This window comes from Berghia stephanieae, chromosome 2, assembly GCF_034508935.2.
Source record: "Berghia stephanieae isolate SIO BIC M18660-M18661 chromosome 2, UCSD_Bste_1.3, whole genome shotgun sequence".
Taxonomy (NCBI): Eukaryota; Metazoa; Mollusca; class Gastropoda; order Nudibranchia; family Aeolidiidae; genus Berghia; species Berghia stephanieae.
In genome coordinates, this window is record NC_088361.1 from 48,808,920 (window position 1) to 48,825,820 (window position 16,901).

The window sequence follows — 16,901 nt, forward strand, 5'->3', positions numbered from 1 at the left end:
TCTCTCTCTCTCTCTCTCTGTTTTATATATATATATATATAACATTTTATTCTCTCTCACTCATTCACACACACACACACACACACGCACATACACACTCTCTTTTCTTCTTCTTCTCCTTCTTCTCCTCTTCATCCTCCTTCCATCACGAATATATCATTGATAAAATCATATTAAAATACCAGGAGCTCATATTTACAAGAGCAGATCACCTAAATGATGACGTCAATTCTGTCGGGTTTTTTTTTAAAGATCACAGTATGTGCCATTTGGTTAAGATTGCGTATACTGTGTTTTTGAAAACAACGACAGAATTCATCACCTCTCACACTCGATAAAAATATCATAAATTATAATCATTGTAAAAATCAATGTTTTTTTGTTTTTTTTCAAGGGTTAATTAATCTGAGGTATATTCCCTAAGCACGATGTGATATGTATCCATACATAACAAACACAGCATGACACTCTTTTGATTTTTAAAATATGAAAAGCTTTAAATAATGAAAACAATTTTTTTAATGTAAAAAAAAAAAAAAAAAAAAAAAAAAAAGCAAAAAAAAAAAAAAGAAAAAAAAAAAAAAAAAAGAAAAAGGAACAGAAAAAAACAACAAAAAACAAAAACAAAACAGAAACAAAACAACAACAAAAACAAACAAAACAATTTAAATAACACCCCCCCCCCCAAAAAAAAAAAAAAAAAAAACCCAAGAAAACAACAACCCCCCCTCCCCAAAAAACCCCAAAACAAACAAACGAAACCCAACAAAAAACAAACAAACATAAAGCCTCGAACTACAACAGGATTGGTGACAAGACTATGTTCACATTCTCTAATCGCACTCAGGTGTAAAATGAGTATCTGGCCGATAACAGCTGTCGTCTCTTTCGATCGCCATTCAGGCGTCCTGTCTCTTCCTACTTACTACATGTCAAGTGTGTTGTTTACCGCCTTGGCACATTTAGTGGATATTGCGCTATACTATATGTAATACAAACTTTAGTTAGGGGACTGTGTGTGCGTAGTTGTTGTGCTGAATTTTTTAATATAAAGATTTTTCATAAGATTAGCCAAAATTTTAACATTAAGGTTCACAAAATAAAAACATTATTACATTGACTGCTCTAACTAATTATCAATCTGTATCATTTGTACAAACGATGTATCTGCAAAGAATTCTGAAGAGAATGTTTTTTTTTTTAGAAAAGCAAATCAAAAATAAAACAAAGACAAAAAAAAAAGATAAATAGGAGAGACGCCCCCCCCCCCCCCCACAAATAAAAGTAAGCAAGAAAAGCAAACAAACATAAAAATTAAATTAAATAAAACAAACAAAACAAAACAACAAAACAAGAAAAAACCTAACACAACAAAAGAACAAAAGCAATCAAACAAAATGAAATAAAAGGACCGCACAAAATAACAGAAACAATACGCGTTATCAAGACATCCAGCCAAGGACAACAATGCTAAGAATACGAAATAAAACATATCCGACACCACACCACTGTCCCACATTCCAATAGCAAAGCATTATTGTTATTTACATAATATTATAGTATATAACACAGCAACAACAACGACACCACTATGAGCCAATTCTTTCCTTGGGCAAGATACTTATCAAAGTGCTATATTGATAACTTCACAACATGCGGACTACACGGAAAAAAAATAAAACTTAGAAGAAAAAAACATATATAAATCTTGAGGAAAGAAACAAGTGACTTCACTAGGAATCAAACCCAAGACCGTACGAATCCAAACCCAGAGATAGACCAAAACTATCTTTATTTGCTGCCATCGCTTAAATTAGATAACAGACTCACAAATCAGACACACACACTCAAACACACATCTATTTATGTATATACACACATAATCACCACAAGCATGAAAAATCCATTTGCATCAAAATTATATGCAAAGAAATAATATTTTTCTATTTATATCACCATCATCGTAAACAATATACATGACTTTTATCGTTTATCGTTATTTATTCTACATAATGTAAAATAATAACTTTATACATGTATTTCAAATTACACACACACACACACACACACACACATATATATATATATAATATATATATATATATATATATATATATTCACACAAACACACACACACACACACACACACACACACACAATTAATTGACGTACCTCTACCTTGGTATAGTATGGTACATTACGTTTTTCGATACCGCCATATTCCTTGGTTGTTGTAAATCTTTTTCATTTTCAGGTGTCCAGAATCAATTTTGTACTTCAAATACAAACACGCACATACACACACACACACACACACACACACACACATACACACACATACAAACGCACATACACCAATCACTTTTAATAATACACCATTTCATTCAAACTATAGGTGACAGATCACTTTATGGTTGGAAAATGGGTTATAATCTCTCTCTCTCTCTCTCTCTCTCTCTATCTCTCTCTCTCTCTCTCTCTCTCTCTCTCTCTCTCTCTCTCTATATATATATATATATATATATATATATATATATATATATATATATATAAACACCCATACACACACAACACACACTGACACTCACACACGCACGCATGCACAGAAAGTTCTCCATACAAATAAATGACCAATCAAAGACATTGTGAATGAAATGGAATTATGTACAAATATACAGCAGTAGTCACGTGTCATATTATCATTGCACTCATTTGAAAACAAACAAACAGACAGACAGACAGACACGTACAAAATCTTCCATTAGTCAACCATCGCCTCAAAACAGTATTATATGCGAGTGATATCAATGCTAGAAATTGAATTTATGTATAAAAGTATGTGAAACTTGGGATAAGACAAATAACATAGACGTTTCGGGTTTCCCCTTTGTCAACCAAACACGGTGAATGAAATACTAAAGACGATTTTTGTTGACAGATAATGCGGACGTTTAAGTTTAAAGTATCCCCTTTTCATTCATTGAGTTTGTTGGGGGGGGGGGGGGGGGGGGGGGGTTGACAAAGGGGTAACCTGAAACGTCCACCAATATCTATCTTCGGAAGCTTCTGTTCCATTTGACACTTAGTATTCATTTCGTCAAGCTTCAAACATCTATATTTGCACTGTGTTGCATTGTATGGAATGAATACAATTTCAAAAAGGACCCAAACCGACGTGAAATTATTTTCAGGTCTGATAACCCAATTCCTTATGGGCTCATTGTTGTAATGGAAATCTAAAAAAAAATGACGCAAAATATTGTCAAATTACAACAAACTAGGTCCATATGTGCGTTCGAATGTCAGACCTGCATATGCGTTCACGTCGGCCCAAACCTAAATGTATATTATAATATATAATATCTGAATCTATTTCCAATCTTTTTAGCTGTAGGTTCACTTTTTGGCCATTCGTTCCATCCAACATACTACCGTTTTGAGACAGTGGGTTACCCGTGGTTTTATTTTATTTTTCACTCGCAAGTAATGAAACTAGCCATACCTCCATCTTTATACAAAAGCAATACAGGAAAAACAAAAATCCCAGTCACCAAAAGTTCATTCATATGTGACCCTTCGCCTCAAAACGGTATCAAGTGGGGTTGGTTAAGATGTTGAAAATTGAATTTATACCCAGAAATTTCAGACTTGGGTGCTAATGCCAACTCAAATATTTATATTTTTTACCAGTTTAACATTAAATTCGGCTTTTAAGCATCTGTTTCGTTCCGACATAATTCCGTTTTGAGACGATGGGTTACATATTATGCACAGGCACAAAATAAGCCAAACACTGACAGGACACGTCTTTACATTCTGAGCAGAAAAGTTTGAAAAATTCATAATTCAATCGATCAAATTGATTTATAACTTGTCATACACTATTAAAGTCGATATTATTTCAAAGAGGTTTTAGTAGTCTTTAAAATTTGTGGCAAGTTGGGTCCGTATTTGAAGTCCCGGGTTTGAGAATTTTTGACCAGGCGAGGGTCGTTTTAATCGATCGTTATTTATTGATAGACGAGTTTTCTGGCCAAAATTTAAAAACATGTTATCAATAATATGAAGCAAAGATTTTCTGGCCAAATTTTAAAAAAATGCGTTCTCGATAGGGCTCAACAGTCGTGACGTCACTTCCCTCGTAATGACGCATAGTAACTTAGTAACTGGTTCTAAACTATAGGAATAATGGCGGACGCCCTTATGAAATACTTCTCCGACGAGCATAAAAGTGTATCCAGAGGAGAAAAACATTATAAATCTGATCACGTTTTGACTTTTATACATTCTAATCACATGACATGTGAAAAAGTTCTAGCCAGCATGACGAATAAAAAGTACCGATTGGCTTTGTTTAGAACCACGCTGCTCGCCGTTGCTGGGAGATGTGACATCAGACTATTGAATCAAATTAATCAATATTATGAAACAAAGATTTTCTGGCCAAAATAATATAAAAGCGCAATTTGTAAATTGTGTTTAAAACTTCAGCTTAGCATAAATTTATCTCGACATTACACCATCTTGAGAAGATCCGTCACATTTGTTCGTTTAATTCAGGCAATAAAAATTTCCTATCAGACTCACTCCACACATACACACACACAAACACACACACACACACACACACACACACACACACAGACACCAGACACAAATACCTTTGGTAAAAATATTTAATTTATTACAAGATTAATAAAAAAAAAATAATTAATTTAATGAGTTTTGGTCACGTTTGCAAAAATAATTTCGTTTCGCTACCCGATGATGATCTTTCACTTTCCGTGCACCTATTGCTTTTACTGCACGGCGGTAAAGAAGTTTGTTTTTTACACACGCATTGACAATGATGATGGTTGGGGTGGTGGGATGAAGGTGGTGCGATTGTTTGTTTGGGCGATAACTCTGGCACGGCGGCGTGATCGTGCTGGTGATAGTGGTGGAAGTTTTCGTGATGGAGATGGTGGCCGTGGTGATGGTGTCCGTGGTGGTAGACGGTCCGACGGCGGAGAAGATACATGGCAAAGATGATAAGAGCAAGAAGCACGCAGACGCCTGCGACAGGAACTGCGATGTAGATGGGGTTGATTATTTTTGTCTTCGGCTGTGGGACGGAGGATGGATTTGAGGATGACGATGATGATGATGATGAAGATGATGACGATGACGATGAGGATCCATCGTTGTTGTTGTGAGGACATATCTCGTGTCCTGGTTGATGATGGTTCTCTGATTGATCGCTACTGTCGTCGTTGGGAAGTGGGATGTTGTCTTCGACAAACTGTGGCATATCTGGAGCTTTGTCTGAGGACAATTAAAACAAAGAAATAATAGTATTTTTTAAAAAAAAACTCAAAAAAACAGGAGCTTTTATATTGCGCAATATCCAATAAATGTTCTCAAAGCGCTTCTTAGTACTCGCTGCATTCTTCTAGCACGCTCTCTGGAAACGCTAAAAATGATATTAGAATACAAGCGTGCTGAAATCCGATGTCCACAGCAGAGCTTCCTACTTGATATTTCAAAAATTCGTAGTAACCAAGGTAAAAACAAGAAAAAATCGCTTTAAATACGTTTGAAATTAACAATTTGCTCTCAGCATGGTCCAAACATACTCCAAAGTCCTGAATATAGGATCTTAGAATCTAAACTTTCCTTCTCAACAAGATTTATTGAGTCAAAGACCATTATCTTGTCCAAGTCCCAAGTTTGAGAGCTTTTGACAAGATGAGGGTAATTTTAATCGATGAATATTTGAAGGACGAGTTTTCTGGCTAAACTTTATATCCATGTCTGTTTGATTGTTTATTTTTTCAGAGAACGAAAGAACAGACTAATAAAACGCTCATTCTTTTTCTAAACCCTTGACACTGATATTGACCGTTCCACGCTATAGAAAGAACCCTAACATAATTACACACAGCCGAACAACTACATTCGCACAAATCCAAACAACTCCAATATATTACAATACATGTTACATACGGCACACAAAGCTCACCTTTCTGCCCTGAGACATTTGGGACCACGTGTTTGTTGCAAAGATCTCTGTCCTTACAGCAATGTAGTGTTGGCCACTCAACGTCCAGGCCAGAGGGTCGTCGGTTCTCACAGGCCAGACCGTTCGGGTCACAGCCCCTAGTCAGCTTATTCTCGTAAAGTTCTGTGTAACACGTCTTTGTGGCGACACACATCGTCTTGCCGGCAGCAATACATTCCTGTGTCGTGCAATCACATCGGATGATTCCTGGAAAGAAAACAGAAAAAATGTTAACTATAAATACTATGTTTCTACATAATTCTGTTTCGTGATGTGCTTGCTATCAAGAGGACCTGGAGACGTACAAAAGACAGGGACCTAAAGCAGAGAGGTCTGTCCCTCGAGATGGCCCCAAGAAGCAGCAGGCAGGACCAGGTTGAGATCCCTTGCATCGCCTCAAGTGCCAGCAGGCCGGGAAGGATTGAATGAGTGAGTGAGCGAGTGATTCGTGATTGCTGAGGCAATTCCATGTATAATAATAAATAGAATATGACTGGTGTCCCAGCTATGATGTTTTTTCCTAAAAATAAAATCAAATTTCAAACATATATATATATATATATATATATATATATATATATATATATATATATATATATATATATATATATATATATAAAAGGTCTTTTTAATAAATCTCTAGAATTGTAGAATTCAATGAGTGGTGTTGGTGTTGTGTAACTATTCATAAGATGTGAAGAAAGGAAGAAAGGAAGAAAGAAGAGAGAGAGAGAGAGAGAAAGAGAGAGAGAGAGAGAGAGAGAGAGAGAGAGAGAGAGAGAGAGAGAGAGAGAGAGAGAGAGAGAGAGAGAGAGAGAGAGAGAGAAACCCCCGAACAGATAACAACAGCCCAGTTAACTCTATGCCGATTTCTATCATAATGTCGATTCACTTAGGAAAAATGTCATAGAGTTGGGTTTGTGTGTTGACAAAAGATGTAAACTGATACCTAACACGACGAACCGCCACTGACGGGAAGGCACGAGGGACCACAGTACAGGGAAGGCCCCCTCCATGTTCAGTACGATGGACACCTTCTGTGCGATTGAACAGCAGCAAGAAGTCGTCAGTCAGTCAGTTCGTACACATAATATTTTGAAAGATAAATAATATGTGATATCTACCTGCTACAAAACGGTACAAGGTCGGGGTGATTTCGATGCTAAAAGTGCTTTTTATTTTAAGGGGAAAAAAAAGAAGAAGAAAAAAAAAAAAAAAAAAAAAAGAGAGAGAGAGAGAGAGAGAGAGAGAGAGAGAGAGAGAGAGAGAGAGAGAGAGAGAGAGAGAGAGAGAGAGAATAAAATAAAAGAAAAGAGATTCTATATAATATGTTTTTTTATTGAAGGCAATGGACACACAGCTTCATAAAGTGACAAAAACTAAAATTAAATGTGACCCGCCTCCTCAAAACGGTATTATGTCGGGTTGAATCGGTCTTGAATAGTGAATTTACGATTAAAAAATGATGAGAGATTCGAACTTAAGGTCCTTTGTAATGTCAGAAATTGTTTTAATTTCCCGTCGTGAAGAAGAGAAATTAACCACAAGTTTCATATTTAAGGCTATAAATTCAATTTCAATTGTTTAATCCAGACATAAAACCTGTTAGAGATGATGGGTCACAAATGACACATAGTTGGGCATTGTCATAATATTTAACACAATTTTTGACAGCTAGATGTGTAGGTCACCCCGTTTTGAAACGATAAGTCACATATTATGGATTCCGATCTAGCTTTAGTCGGGGAGGAAATTTTTAAATAGGTCAGCAGTCAAAACCAAACCCTGTTTGACACCTCAGTTTGACTCGTCTCGGTCACGTTATCAGGACATCTCCATCCTTCCATACTCCATACAACCGTAAACAATAAACGCCTTGTTCTAACAACTAGCCAACCACAGTCACTTCTTCTCCGTGGGAATCAGAGCAAGCAGTGCCATCCAGTTTTAAAGAAATGCCCTTTTATTTTTTTTCGATCTTTCATTCCCGCCCCCCCCCCCCCCCCCCTTTTTTTTTTTTCTTTGTTCTTTTCTTTCTTAAAAAAAAAACAAAACAAACACATGTTTTGGGGGATAATGTTAAAGTTTCAGTAGCATTTCGGAGCTATTCGGCCCATGGAGCAGGAGCGTGTAACGGACAAAAGCAAATTGCTTGCTATCCTTTGGATAGGACGCTAGTCTATCGCAAAGAACTTTCCGCCAAATCTAACAGATTCAGCTACCCATTCACTGCTTGGGGAAGGGGAGGGGGGGTCAATAAAAAATCTTGACTGCACCCGGGATCGGTAACGGTCCCTTTGCGTGTGAAACAAGTGCTCTACCAACTGAGCTATCGGAATCCCCAGAGACACATAAGTATTGTTCTTGTCATGGTTTCTTGATCGTTTTTTTTTTTTTGGAATACTATGCGTCACCACAAAAAAGGGCTGTATGCGACCCCAACCCTTGAATAGGCACTATGATAAGTGGTTCAGATGATGGAATCGAATTTATAATTACGAGATTGCGATTTCTATAATGTTACACATAGTTTTGCTTTGTTGGGGAGAATGGATAGAATTTTTTAGAAATCTGAAAAGGTGTGAATGAAACGATGACAGACAAAAAAGGGGGAAAATACAATCTTCCCCCATCCCAAAAAAAAATCAGCCAGTCCCGAGTGGGGATCGAACCTCAGACATTCTGGTTTACATCACAGCGGTATGTTTTTTTTACAATGTGAAAACCAAAACTTTCACATTTCCAATATCTATAAATTCACTATCCAGTATCGGAGGATCCTAGGTTCGAGTCCCGCTCTGAGGATGCGCATAGTTGAGTGAATGCCGGTGGTTTAAGCTACTTTAATTAAAAGAAAATCACGTGCAGGGTGATTCAATAAAAGTGTACAACAATGTGTTTAATTGGAGTGTGTATCTTTTAGGTTTGATTTTTATAGTGTGTCTAATGGTATCGCACAAAAACGATGTGTGTAGGTGCTCATTTTATTATGTTCACATTATATTGAATCCCACTTTGAAATACAGCAAAGTTCAAACGATATGAACTTGAAAACTTTTTCTTTGAGCGATAATTGCCCAAGACAAACATTTTATCAGTATTAATAGTCTGTCTATTTACACATTATGTCATTTTAAAGTTTGACAAATTATGGGCACACGGGTGTACAAGGAACAAAACGACAGATTGATAAACATTGAACGATCAACCGAGTAACACAAAAGGTTGAAAAGCAGGTGTATAACTACAACAACCAGTACGAATACTTTCCACTTTATCTTTACTATAATGGAATATCTCTCTAATCTGTAACTCGATCGGGGTCCAGGGAAAGATAAGTGCTGTAATAATTGCAGCAGCGTTGGTTTATGAAAAGCAAACTACTCCATGAAGAACAGACAGTGGGAGGGGAATAAGTCAGAGTTAAAAGCATAAAAAAACCTCGAGGCAGGGAACTTTTGGTTTCTACCGTTTGTTTACAAGACACTCCAACATTCATGTTCTGTCTCATGATAAGAGTAAACACTGATCGTATAGATTTACCTCTTTCTCCCCTTCAAACGATTTACCCCCCCCCCCCCCCCCCCCCCCCCGGTAAATTTATAAAATCAAGATCTATTTGCTTCTAACTTATATCCTCTCAGTACAACTACTTCATACAACCATGATGTTTGAGCATACATAATATTTGCTTTCTGTGCAAGCTATTTTGGAACAGACGCTTAACAAAATAATCAGCAGGAACGGGACTCTATACACAATGAAGACGATAATACTGCTAGAATGGCGCGGGAAAGATAAACCTATTATAAATTATCAGTCAAGATTGCTTTGATTCCGGAATTTCATGGGCGGGACATCCGTGTCTACACTAATGACGAGATATAAATATAGATAATGCATTAAGTGCTGGTTTTCCAGAAGTCAATTTCAGCTGGCTGTAATGTCTAAGTAGACAAGGGGATGACTCTTTCATAATATAATAATATAATCCACTCTATTTTGTTTATAAGAATCTTGATATGAGTAAATAGAATGAAGAGAAATCTCAATTCAATTAACTCTCTCCTTACCAAAATTTTTTTAGCATCTATTTTCTCTCACGAAATGTCATACTTACCTCACGCTCAAATTGATTTCTTTACACTCAAACACGAAGTGTGCAAAGAGTGCATAACTTATATAAAACAAGCATTACAAAACAGCATTAAGTTCTTAAAGCTACAACATTGATTTTTCTATACATCTTGTGATGTACAAATCAAATTTTTTACTAAGAATAATGTTCCTTGAATCCTGACGAATGTGATAATTTTCCATGAGTTGGTAAGGGAAGGGTTAATCAATATTCATAAAAATCAAAGCTACTCTAGATAATTAAACTATAGGAACCATGTCTCAAATATCAGTATTATGTCAGAGAGAAGTACATGTCGAGAAGTAAATCTGAGGATCTGGATTTGATATCATCTGAATTATAGATAGTATGAAGATGACGTCATTAAGGCCTTTGTTATTGTTTTTTTTTTTTTTTTTGCCATCCATGTTTATGAGCAATTCTCACTAAACTGTATTAACCAGACTAGAAACGTTTAAGGTTACACATAGTTTTGTGTATTGGTTTCTTATATTTCCGGATGACAATGTGTGAGATTTTTAGCCAAGCGCATACTATCTATAATGGCATGTAAGTACTCTCTCTCTCTCTCTCTCTCTCTCTCTCTCTCTCTCTCTCTCTCTTTCTCTGTGTGTGTGTGTGTGTGTGTGTGTGTGTGTGTGTTTGTGTGTGTTTATGACTCTCTACTATTGTTTCGTCGCTATGTTGCTTTTTAGGATTGATACATGAATAATCGGAGGACAAATGGCATCTCAATACAGAGGATTTATAGGTGATCAATTACGGGCGATTTGTCCTTAAAGAAAGGGTTGCATAATAATCAATGGATGGAAAATTCAAAGAATGATTAGATATAAAATAAAGCGATAAATGTGGAAAAGCCGAGTGGAAAAATAAATTATGAAAGATTGATAAATAGATAAAGTGATTAACTGGCAGACACACACACACACACACACAAACACACACACACACACATACATACATGCACACAGAGATAGAGGGAGAGAGAGGGAGAGAGAGAAAGAGAGAGAGAAGAGAAGATAAAGAGAGAGAAAGAGAGAGAGATAGATAGATAGATAGATAGATAGATAGATAGATAGATAGAAGATAGATAGATAGAAGAGAGAGAAGAGAGAGGGTGGGTAGGAGAGTAGAAGATAGATGATGAGTGAGAGAGAGAGAGAGAGAGAGAGAGGGAGAGGGGGGGGGGGGGAAAGAAGAGAAAAATGTAAATGAGAAGAGAGTAAGACAGAAAAAAGTGGGAAAATAATAGAAAGAATCCAAATGGCATAGCCAGCTGACGACATATGAATTATAGAATGACATGTTATTATCAGAACAACAACAAGGAGCATCAGTGCTGGCCCTGGATGACGCTAAAAAGAAACGCCCCTGATAAACACGGACTCGCGCGCCCATGCCTGCATTCTTTGAATTGCTTTATCGTTAGACATCGATACAGAAAATCAACAAATGCAAACACACAATGCAAATCTTCTTACAGTGACATAACGGGAAAAGCTTATAAGTTTTCGCAAAAGTATGTGAAGAGCTTTAATCGATTATGACTTGCATGTCTCCGGAGATCAATGTTCAGGAAGTGGTTGAGGTAAAGGATAAAATTACCCCTATTCCATGATATAACGTTAATACCACGTTCTAAGTCTTACAAGTATACCCCCTATTAGATTTGTTTATATAATATGGCGGCCATGTTTGATGTTTGAAGTGTATGTTATCAGTTGTCGGGTACATGACCACGACTTTCTCATAAACAAACACTTGAAGATCACAGACTATGATTTAAACGAAAGGTCAGTTGGGCAGATTGGTTAATTTCATGTACTTAAAGGGATCCAAAATCTTTCAAGAATTCGCTATATTGAGCGGCTTTGTGGTCTTCTGGTATGAGACTCGGTCTCTGACCCTTAGATCCCTGGTTCGAGTCCCGCAGTAAGCGATATAAAGTTGAGTCCTAGGAAAAGACACTTTACTCATATTTTATAACCATATCCAAGTTTACTAAAATTATCTGACCGTTAACTGCTTGGTGTCTGTCGAAATATAAAATCATAAAATCGCCTTACAGCGGTCATGTCTCGTCCTATTTTTTAAGAATTGCTATTTGCTTGGGATCCCTTAACTGTAAAGCGATTTGAGCCCATAAATTAGTGGATATAGCAGTATATATATATATATATATATATATATATATATATATATATATATATATATATATATATATATATATTTGGGGTAAAAACAAATACAAAGAACCTCATCCCCCCCCCCCCCCGCCCCCCTCCCCCCCCCCAAAAAAAACAAACAAACAAACAAAAAAAAACAAAACAAAAAAATAAATAAAACAACAACAAACTAAAAAAACAAAGCAAAAAACAAAAATCAATCTAACAAACAAAATACAAAGAATCAAACCAAGTTTATTTCCTCTACCGCAAAGTACTTTTAGCCAGATCTAATAAACCCAGCTACCAAATCACTGCTGGGCGGACAGATGGGTCAAATAAAATCTTGACAGCTCATGGGGTCGATATAAGTCTCCTCGTTGAGATATGGGGACACCAGTAAATATGATCTCAAACATGGCTGGTCTTTCATTCAAATTTACTTTTTACGTGGATACGGTTAGGGCTCAGTGTGACCCCCCCCCCCCCCCCCCACACACACACACATACACACATGAGCACGCGCGCACACACACACACACACACACATATACAATGAGAGTGAAGACAGCAATCGCACACAGGGCCTGTTGTCATTCGCATAGAAGGCTTTACGTGGAAATGGTAAGGGCTTAGTGTGACAAAGCCCCCCCCCCCCCCCCCACACACACACACACACAAACACACACACACACACACACACATATACAATGACAGTGACGATAGCAATCGCACACAGGGCCTGTTGTCATTCGCATAGAGGGCTTTACGTGGAAATGGTAAGGGCTTAGTGTGACAAAGGTCACACACACACACACACACACACACACACACACACACACACACACACACACACACATATATATATATATATATATATATATATATATATATATATACATATATACAATGACAGGGAAGACAGCTATCGCACACAGGGCCTGTCGGTCATTCGCATAGAGGGCTTAACGTGGACATGGTAAGGGCTAAATGTGACAGAGCCAGTGACTTCTTATATCAGTAGACAATGGACAGAGCCCATACCCACACACACATACATTGATAGTGAAGACAGCAATCACACACAGGGCCTGTCGGTCATTCGCATACAGGGCTTTACGTGGACATGGTAAGGGCTAAGTGTGACACAGTCCACATACACACACACTCTCTCTCACACACACACACACACACACATACAATGACAGTAAAGACAGCAATCACACACGGGGCCTGTTGGCCATTCGCATAGAGGGCTTTACGTGGACATGGTAAGGGCTAAGTGTGACACAGTCCACATACACACACACACCCTCTCTCTCTCTCACACACACACATACAATGACAGTAAAGACAGCAATCACACACGGGGCCTGTCGGCCATTCGCATAGAGGGCTTTACGTGGACATGGTGAGGGCTAAGTGTGACACAGCCCAAACATCCAAACAATCACAGTGGGACAGGCAAACACGATCGATGGCCAATTCGCCCCCCGAACATACCAACATCACCAAGGACAGAATATCAAAACAATTAATATATCAATATCACAGGAACGCACAATGCCAAAAACAGTTTTCAACTTTGGCCAGCAAACTTTTAATTCAAAAGGCGACGGATTTGAAATGACCCCTAAAAACTTGCCAAAATAGCATCAAACTTGACACTTCAAAGAAGTCTTAGGTTTGGGACTTTACTTCAAGTCTTCCACAAGTTTCATTGAGATCGTTGTTTGAAAATAAGAACTTGGTTTTCTGGCCAAAATTGAAACATAATTGTGGTAATTGGGATGAGGGGAATAAGACATGAAATATCAAATATCACTGGCATTGATGGATAACATGGTATTCGTATCAAAGTCCTTTTCACACAAACACACACACACACACACCCACACACACACACACACACACACACACATATATATATATATATATATATATATATATATATATATATTATATACGTTTGTTTTTAGCGTCATCCAGGTCCAGCACTGATACTCCTTGTTGTTGTTCTGTATATATATATATATATATATATATATATATATATATATATATATATATATATATATATATATATATATATATATATATATACACACAGAATAGATGAATGGTGAATATGATTCCCGTTTAAACATGTGATTTTAAACAAAGTTTCAAAAGTTTCTAAGTTTATTCAATCTTAGGCTTTCCCCAATAAATCACACAATTTGATGACAACATACATTACATGAAAGTGGAAAAAATGGTAAATGGAACCAAAAAATAAATTGATAATATTAATAACCACAAAAAATATACAACAATACCACCAATAATAATAATAATAATAATAATAATAATAATAATAATAATAATAATAATAATAATAATAATAGATACACACTCACCGATGAGAGGCCCTGATTAAATACCTAAGTCACGTAGTCAGAAACCTCGTCACGACTTGTCAGTGACGTCTGACGTGACGACGAAGGCGCCAGTCCGTCGCCAGCACCCCCCACCCCCCTTACCGCCCCAAAACACGGGACTGCGATTCCAGGCAGATAATCACAAACCTTGTCCCGCAGCCCCGCTGGCGTCTGAGCAGAATGCACGCCCCTCACTCATTAAAAACGTACTCGACATTTGATAAGTGCTCACGCACGGCGCGTTTCCGACAAATATGACGGAATCAATTAAAATCTATGCGATGCCGCCTCTCATAGGATTAACAAGCAAGCACTACAAACCAGGCAGGCACTCCATCTAGCTAGCTAGAATAATAAATCTGAGGAAAATATAAGACCACACCAAACAACAAAATTACCCCTGGAAATGGGGGGAGCAAAATTGCGAGGCAATTTAATTACGAAATTAATTTGGGATTCGTTAATGTGTCATTTTGGCTATTCCGATATAAACAACAACAACAACAAAAAAAAAAACAAACAAAACAAAACAAAGAAAACAAACAAACAACAACAACAAAAACAAAAAAGAATAACCAAAATATTTTTTTAAAAAACAAACAAACAAACAAAAAAAAACCCAACAACAACACAAACAAGCATTAAAAAAAGCAAACAATCAAACTTAATAAATTATTAAAAAAAAAAAGAAATAAAACAACCAACAAAAACAAAAACAAAAACTCAAAAAAAAAACAAAAAAAACCAAACAAAAGCATAAACAAAACAAAACAAAAACAAGACAATCAGACAAACAAAAATACAAATCCCCAAAATACCATGAAAATACAGAAAATAAAACTTCAGCTTTGAAATAGCGCAATAGACGCCCAGTGTGTTCAAATCTCTTTATAAGGAGTCCCAAGCTAAAATAAACACTCATCACATAATACGATACACCACGCATGTAAGCCAGTAATGCATTATTTTTTTACAGGGACAACGCTTTATCAGCCAGGTACTCGTTTAACCCTAGAAAGGTGAAAGAATTGTCAGTAAATAGTCTTATCCTAGGACCAAACTTTGCGTCGCTCATAGCTGGATTCGAACCAGAGACATGTAGGTCAGAGAAGCCGAATGCCACATCACAATATGTAGCTCCTACTACTGTTTACATTCTGGCGTTGCACTGAGTTGACCCCTCGATTATGTCGGTATTTTTCCAAGAGAGGTCCTACAGACAAACTCTACCCAATTGGCGGTTAAATAATTAAGAGATAATTGGATAAAATAAACCAAAGATGATTAAACACATACACAGATGGATTAGCAATTGAATAAATAAATAAATAAATAAATAAATAAATAAATAAATAAATAAATAAATAAATAAATAATAAATAAGAAAATAAATGCATGACTAAATAAATGAAAACAGAAAAACCAGACGAGTTAATGAATGGGATGACGCACAACATTTTTCAACCCACGAACCAAAACAACATGCAAAAAAAAAACAACAACATAAAGACGTCTAATAAATAAATAAATAAATAAATAAATCAGATAGAAAGTCGACAATTATAAAAAAAAAACAAAAAAAAAAAACGAACGAGACGAAAACAGAAACAAACAACGACACATGAAGAGAGAGAGAGAGAGAGAGAGAGAGAGAGAGAGAGAGAGAGAGAGAGAGAGAGAGAGAGAGAGAGAGAGAGAGAGAGAGAGAGAGAGAGAGACAGACAGACAGACACCTCGGCGACTAGTGTGATTAACACGGCTGACATTGGCGATCCCCCATTGATCTTGTTCTTCCATTAGATATAATGAGGCACGGCCAGGCAAGAGAAATGAACTCAATCCAATATTATATCACACGAGTTGTCTGCCATGTACTCCGAAAGAATACGTTTTAAAAAAATTGGCAAGAAAAACCCTCGTCCTTCTAATAATATCGATCGATTAAAATGACCCTCGTCTTTTTTCTTTTCTTTTTTTTTTCTTTAGTCCTTCAGAGCCATTAGATTACGCCCATGGAGCCAGAGTTTATCCCGGTTTCTATAGCGTGAAACGGACAATAGCAATTGCTTGCTACCCCTTTGAATAGGGCGCTAGTCTATATCGCAAAGAACATTCCAGCAAATCTTACAGATCCA

General features: G+C 36.8%; 1 protein-coding gene across 2 annotated transcripts in view; it reads right to left on the reverse strand.

Annotated features, from left to right (window-relative positions):
* Positions 1-2,124: 2,124 nt before the first annotated feature.
* LOC144965066 (uncharacterized) overlaps positions 2,125-16,901 on the reverse strand; it is a 72,965-nt gene continuing 58,188 nt past the window's right edge. Inside the window, exons 1-3 of one of the 2 annotated variants that reach the window (XM_078899964.1) lie at positions 11,663-11,853; positions 6,002-6,247; positions 2,125-5,304 (exon numbers count right to left, since the gene is read on the reverse strand). In XM_078899964.1, coding sequence (XP_078756090.1) covers positions 4,730-5,304; positions 6,002-6,194 — 768 coding nt within the window. In that variant the 5' untranslated portion in view covers positions 6,195-6,247; positions 11,663-11,853 and the 3' untranslated portion in view covers positions 2,125-4,729. Of the gene's footprint in view, positions 5,305-6,001; positions 6,248-11,662; positions 11,854-16,901 lie in introns of those variants that run through there. The other variant, XM_078899963.1, reaches the window with a different exon arrangement.